The sequence below is a fragment of the Zosterops lateralis genome (genome assembly GCF_965231275.1).
Source record: "Zosterops lateralis genome assembly, chromosome: 3".
Classification (NCBI taxonomy): Eukaryota; Metazoa; Chordata; class Aves; order Passeriformes; family Zosteropidae; genus Zosterops; species Zosterops lateralis.
The window spans coordinates 8297645-8304705 of NC_139764.1; the positions used below are offsets into that span (position 1 = coordinate 8297645).

At 40.6% G+C, this 7061-nt stretch overlaps 1 protein-coding gene across 1 annotated transcript; it reads left to right on the forward strand.

Moving 5' to 3' along the window:
* Positions 1-11: 11 nt before the first annotated feature.
* DNAAF10 (dynein axonemal assembly factor 10) lies at positions 12-6845 on the forward strand. The gene is made up of 8 exons (XM_083856190.1): positions 12-212; positions 1191-1291; positions 2313-2443; positions 2895-2996; positions 3741-3856; positions 4197-4331; positions 5106-5203; positions 5985-6845. Exons 1-8 carry the CDS (start codon positions 21-23, stop codon positions 6190-6192), a joined length of 1083 nt encoding a protein of 360 aa, XP_083712316.1. The 5' UTR covers positions 12-20; the 3' UTR covers positions 6193-6845.
* The last annotated feature ends 216 nt before the right edge of the window (positions 6846-7061 follow it).

Consider the following 7061-nt stretch of genomic DNA (forward strand, 5'->3'; position numbering starts at 1 on the left):
GCCGGGCCGGGCGGGGCGGGATGTCGGCGGCCGTGGGCGCGGAGCGGCCGCAGGTGGTGTCGCACGTCCAGCAGGCGCTGAGCTACACCGTGTTCGACTGCAAGTGGGTGCCCCGCAGCGCCCGGGTGCTGTGCCTGGGCAGCGCCGCCCGCGGCACCGGCGTCATCCAGCTGTACGAGCTGCACGGAGCCCGCCTGCAGCTGCTGCGGGAGGTGAGCGCGGCCCCGGGAGACCGGGGATTGAAACGGGAGCTGGTTTGCGTGTTCCGTGTGCCGGTCCAGTGATACCCGGTCCTTTCTTAGTGAGGGGTCACCTCATCGCTCTCCACAGCTCCCCGGAGGATTTTAGCCAAGTGGGGGATCTGCCTCTTCTCCTGGGAACTGAGACATAGACTTGAGCTCCACCAGGGGAGGTTTGGATTCGACATTAGGGAGATTTTCCCCACAGAAAAGGGGATGAGACACCGGAATGGGCTGCCCGGGGAGGCGGTGGAGTCGCCGTCCCTGGGGATGTTTGAGGAAAGGCTGAATTTGGCTCTCGGTGCCGTGGTTTGGTTGTCAGGGTCGGTCCTAGCTCGGACTCGGCGGTCTCAGAGGTCTTTTTCAACCTGATTGAGGCTGTGATTTTGTTTACTGCTGTGTTTTCTATGTTATTTTCATGCGTTGCGTTACTGGGATTCTGGTTTCCGCCCGTATTGGGCTTTTTTGGGGACGTTTTTACGTTCGTTTGTTTGTTTGTTCGTGGGTTTTTTTTTTTTTTTTTTTTGTTTTTTTTGTTTTGTTTTGTTTTGTTTTGTTTTGTTTTGTTTTTTTTGTTTGGCTTTGGATTGTTTTTGGGTTTTTTTTTTTTTTAGTTGGTTGGTTATTTCCTTTTTTGTTTAGTTGTTTTTTTCCCTCAGATTGACCTTTTGCTGCTCCTGAGGCGGGCTGGTTCCTCAGGCGCACAAGGCCCTGCCAGGCCACAGGCAAAGTGTTCCTCTTCAAGACCAGTAAATTGGGGTGGTTTTTTTTGCACAAGGACTAAACTTAAAGCGTAGCTCACCTTCAATAGCATTTTGATAGCGTTTTGCACCACATATCCCATGTATGTTTCACTGACACTTGCCCCTGTGCACTCCTGGGAACCGCTCGGTCTGTGGGTGGTTTTGCCTTTTCCCCACGCTGACAACAAACATTTCCTTCCTTTAAAAGATCGAAAAGCCCAAACCCATAAAATGTGGAACTTTCGGTGCTACGTCTCTGCAGCAAAGATACTTAGCCACAGGAGATTTCGATGGAAACCTCAACATCTGGTAAGCACAGCTATGGGAAGCGTTTTCACTTGATGTTGTGTGTCTGAGCAGAAGTTTCTGTCACTTTTCCATGAGCTGCTCTCCATGCTGCCTGTGGTTGGGACGCGGTGCAGGCTTTGCTGGCTACTGCTTTTGGACCGTGCCTGTTTTTTTGTAGAAACAACACAGAATTCTGCACTGTGCTGCTTCACTCCCACCTTCTGTGTGCAGCTGCAAAAACCTATTAAAAGTTCTGTGAGGTTGTCCTCTGAAAATAGGCTTTGGAATGGCTGCATGAGTACAAACAAGAGGTTGTGTTCAACCTAAATTTCATGTCTAGATTAAATGAATATATTTTAATCTTGAAACTTCAAGTATTTCTTCTAGATCTCTGGATTATTTGTGTAATTAATGTCTAGGTAAATTTAGGATCAAATAAAGTAGTAGTGTCAAAAGGGGATTGTTTATTATCATCATTATTATATTGCCCTGTGTCGAGGAACTACTAGTTCTCATTGGAGTAGCAAGAATTACATGGAACAGTTACTAGCTGAAATGTAAAATAAAATTCAGAAGGATTCTCAAAGAATGGGAATCAGTGGGAAAGAACCATGAAACTCATGGCTGGATACAGTGTTCACCTGAAGTTAAAGAGCAGCAGTCAGAGCTAGGTGGGGATCAATGATCAGTTATTTTATAGACCTACTGAAAGTAAAGCTAATTGGGAGTATTCTGATCTGTGTGACTCATTTTTGAGCCCAGCTTAAAAGCTGGGTCTGAGTGGTTGCTGTGGCGAATGCCACAACTTCTTTTACAAACAGGGAGGTCCAGAACAGAGCAAAACCTTTTGGAGCAGTTTAAAGCAGTAGCCAAAGAAGGACTCAAACAAAGACTCTTGGTTCTTAGTGGTGAAATCCATATTTGTTCTCACTGTTAATCTGAGCTTCTATGATTTGTGCTCAAGTTTCCTTTCATTTTTATACAAATCCTGAGTGTCAAGGAAAAATTGCCATGTTTTCTGTTCTTTTTCTTTCTTGCCTAGGAATTTAGAAGCTCCTGAATTACCAGTGTATTCTGTGAAAGGTCATAAGGAAATCATAAACAGTATAGATGGTGTAGGTGGCTTAGGAATTGGGGAAGGTGCACCAGAAATTGTGACTGGCAGTCGAGATGGTGAGTTAGTGAACTCTGCAAGTCTTTCCAGTTCCTCTGAGCCTGCAAAGCTCTTGATGGCAGGGCACAGTCTGCCATCTGAACTAGTTACAAGCTGTTGTAACTAGTTCTTTGTACACTGTCTTTTGAGTCTTGCTTGGATTTTCTCTAATTCTTCCAGAAGCCATAGATAAGCAAAAGGTGCTGTTGTCGCAGAAGGAACACAAACCAGAATAAATGCAAAATATCAGCTAGAGAAAATACATCCTTAACAAAATGTTTCCACTCTGTTTCTGTTTGGTTTTGTGGTTCTTTTTTACATCCACAAAACACAGTGAGGCTTTTTAGAATTGAAAGAGTTGCTCCTGTCTTTTGAATGATGAGGGTGAAAAGCCAAGGGCTTTCCTGGGAAGATGAACACAGTATGACAGTGCATTTTCCCAACACAGAATCTCTTGTCTTTCTTTCCCAGGAACTGTGAAGGTGTGGGACCCGAGGCAGAATGACACTCCTGTGGCTAATATGGAACCTGTACAGGGGGAGAGCAAAAGAGACTGCTGGACTGTGGCATTTGGTAATTGGTCTGATTGTGACCATTCCTCCCTCTCATATGATTGTGCTTTGATGATTATCAATGCATTTCAGGATGTTAGGGAATACTTTATTTTGTATGGATGCATAAGTAGCAGGTTTTGCTTTTCTACACTGTTAAATTTATGTGTGAAGTTTTTTTTTTCTTCAAAATAAACCAGTTTTGTGGGTTTGTGATAGTTGGGTTTTGGACTCATTCCCTAATCACTTTTGGTCACCATTTTTAGTTAGACTTGATCATCTTGAAGGTTTTTCCCAACCCAAATGATTTGATGACTCTGTGGTTTCACAGATAAGCCGTGCAAGCTTTATTTATGTGCCTAGGAATGTAAAAACAGGATATTCATCTGTGTGGTCCTGAAGGAATGTCAATGTTGCATGTACAGGGAACCCATCACCCTTGTAGTGTAGTTCCAGCTACCAAGCACTAAGGATTTAATTTAAGGGAAGACCCTTGAAGCTGAAGACCTAATCAGAGAAAACAGCAGGGCTTGATGTAAGCTCTGTATTTTTCTTTGGAGAGAACAAAGCTGCTTGTGTCCTACACAAGATTTTTTCTAGACCCTTCAGGTTTGAAAACCATCCAGTTCACCACATATTAATATCCCAACAGTAACTTCTTGTCATTGTTGTGTAAATATGAGTTGAAGCTGCAGGTCGGGGGCTTCTGAAATTTACAGACTGAAGAGGTTCTGTGTTTTGTGGCTAATTCCCTCTCTGTGCCCAGGTAATGCCTACAATCAAGAGGAACGTGTTGTATGTGCTGGATATGACAATGGGGACATTAAACTGTTTGACTTGAAAACCATGTCACTGCGATGGGAGACCAACATTAAGAATGGGGTAAGGAAATCATGAAAGTGTTTTTCATTCCAGCTCCTGTGTGTAGGATGGAGAAATTAAAAGGATTCTGTCTATGTGGTGTTTCTGCTGAGATTGTACCAAGGAGTGATTTTCTTTAGATTCAGCAAGTTGTACCCCTCACACTCTTGATCAGGATAGGATGGGGTATTTTCCAGTGAATTCCAGTTTTCAGATGAACTTGTTTATTTCCTATTTGGTGATGATGTTATTGTGGAAATAGTCAATGATTAATACATATTTACAAATCACAAAACACCCATATTTTTTTTTTAGCAGTGGCTAAATGACAAGACTGGATTTTATCTTGTTCTATATCCAGGTTTGCAGCGTGGAGTTTGACAGAAAAGATATAAATATGAATAAACTGGTGGCCACATCACTTGAGGGAAAATTCCATGTTTTTGATATGAGGACTCAGCATCCAACCAAAGGTTTTGCTTCTGTTTCAGAGAAGGTATGGGGAGACTGAGAATTTCCTAATAAGAGAGAAACTTTCTAAATTCATGCTGTCAAATTCCTACAGGTGTAGTACAGATAGATAAGAAATACCCAGGTTACTTTATAAAACTTACTTGTTTTGATTTTTTTGTTTAGTGAGCAAAATCTGGTGATAATTCAAGAAAAGGCACTTTTGTGTTGAAACTCTTTAGAACTTCCTTTTTTTTAGAAAAGGCTGTTTCAACTTAGTATGTCTTAGGTTTTCCCATACTATCACTCAAAGCAGATGAGGTGTTGGAGGTACTTTATTCTGAATCAAAGAATTTTTTTACAGAATAAACCAATAACTTTTATTTATTCATTTATAAATAATTTCATAATAAAGTGTGAAAATAGAATTTGTTATCCATTTAGTGCATTTAAGCTTTTCCTTGTGGACATTTGCAGACAGATATGCATTAAGTCAGAGGATGTGTTGGGGTTTTTCCCTAAGTGAAAGGGATTTCTGTTGCTGGATGATCCTAGTGCCCTGGCTGAGGTTAGAGTTGTTGACTGTGTGTTGTGTTTGCACAGTGTTTGTAATATATTCCCTTCCAGTAATGATTTTAAGAGATACCAGTGAAAATACTGATTTTTAAGAAATACCAGTGAGATACAGTGAAATTAACCATCCACTGCGGGAAGGCTGGTCTCTCTACATACAAGTGATCTCTGTTTTAAGATTATGTGTCCTTTCCTATGAAATTCATCCCCAAATGACTTCTGTCCAATGCTGGTTTCTTTTTCTTAGGCACAAAAATCTACCATTTGGCAGGTTCGGCACCTGCCACAGAACAGAGACGTGTTTATGACGAGTGGAGGGTCTGGGAGCCTTCACCTCTGGAAATAGTAAGTGATCACTTCTCCAGCCAGGAGTAAGAAACCAACCATCTAATGTTTTAACAAAGAATCTTTCTGAAAGTGATAAGTAGGGTCCTGCTTCCAACCTCAGAATTAAATTAAAATTAAATTAAATTGTTAAAATTATTGCTTACAGATGCAGTAAAAAAGGGTGATTTCAGTGTCAGTTCAGTGATCTGGAATCTTGAATTAATCCCTAAGAGAATGTGACAGCACAGGTGAATCCTGCCCTCGTTGTCTTAATGAAGATCTAATTATTTCCTTGATTAACAAGGTGATAAATGGGAAAAATGAGTTTCTTAAAATTCTCATATGGTAGCAGTTACAACTGAGAATATTGAAAGCCTTGACTTAATGATTCTTATGTTCACATTTTCTTACATTACATAGAAAAATAATTTAACTGTCCTAAATGCCATGAAGTTGGTGCATTAAGTTTCAGAGGCATAGCTTTGATGAATTTTTTTCTGCCTGTGGTAAAACCTGACCAGTTAAAAAATGAAGAGCTGTAGGGGAGGGGCTGTCAGGATTCAAAATTTCCTACTTCCTTTTTTCTTCCATGAAATGTCTACTAAAAGTCCACAGTGTAGCTATATCTGGATATGATTACTCATTACTTTTAAGACATTTATTTGCCTTACCTGTAGAGCAGGAAATAAAGAGGATGATGATGATGATGATGATGATGATGATGATGATGATGATGATGTGTTTGCATCAATCAATTTCTCTAAGTGCTTGTTCTTTGCTTTACTTTTCTCCTTGGCAGTGAGTACCCAGCCCAGCGCTCCAAGAAGGATTCAGAAGGATCCGAGATGGGGGTGGCAGGCTCTGTCAGCCTCCTGCAGAATGTGACTCTGTCAACACAGCCCATCTCCAGCCTGGACTGGAGCCCTGACAAAAGGGGACTCTGTGTCTGCGGGGCCTTTGACCAAACTGTGAGGGTGCTGATAGTCACAAAGCTGAACAAAATTTGACAAGGAAACGAGAATTTCTGATGAGGAAGCAGTATAGTTTGCAGCCTGTAAATATGGGAGGGGGAGCCCTTCTATTTCTAATTTAATTTCTTCCTTAATAAAACTGGATTAAAGAAATAGAAGCCAGATTTTTCTATTGAAGGTTCAGATATGTGCATTTAGGGTTGTTTGGCTGATTGTGCTGTGATGACTTGAAGTTCCCTGGGCACAAAGGTTAACCTAGAAATGTGAATTTACACTTTAAATAAAATGTGCCATTGTGTTAATGCAGCTCTGTAATTTCAGAGTTCACTTGGGTTTGTGTTCAGCTTATTCCTAGTGCAAATCTTTTCACACTTGTTAAATGTTTATTAAATATAGTATCGCCCATGTGCATTCATGCAGTGGGAACTACTACAGAGACTTGTTGTGTTACTGGATTTATTAACTAGAATGTTAAAGTGATTTGGGATTCTTTAATACAATAGAGAAATGATAACAAGGCTAAAATATTCAGGTTGAATGGAGTAAGGTTTTTATTGAAGATCATACTGAAATTAAACTATCCAGCAAAATGCACTGTTTTATTATTTTAGTTGGATTTCCTATTAAGTTTATATGTTCTGTTGGTTTTATATCTGTTTTCAACTTGATACTCTACAAATAAAATTATATACAGTGTTTTCTTAATATGAACAAAGTAAATTATTCAAATATCCAGAGATTTAGGGAAGTAATGGATAGAAAAACCTCTCAGGCTATTAAACCCTAGACTTTGTGGAATGGAGAAATCCTTCATGCCTGTGTATCAGAGGGTGGGCAGGAGAAACATTACAGGACACCATAAACACAGTCCTTGGTTTTAATAGGTCACTGATACTCTGCTCTAG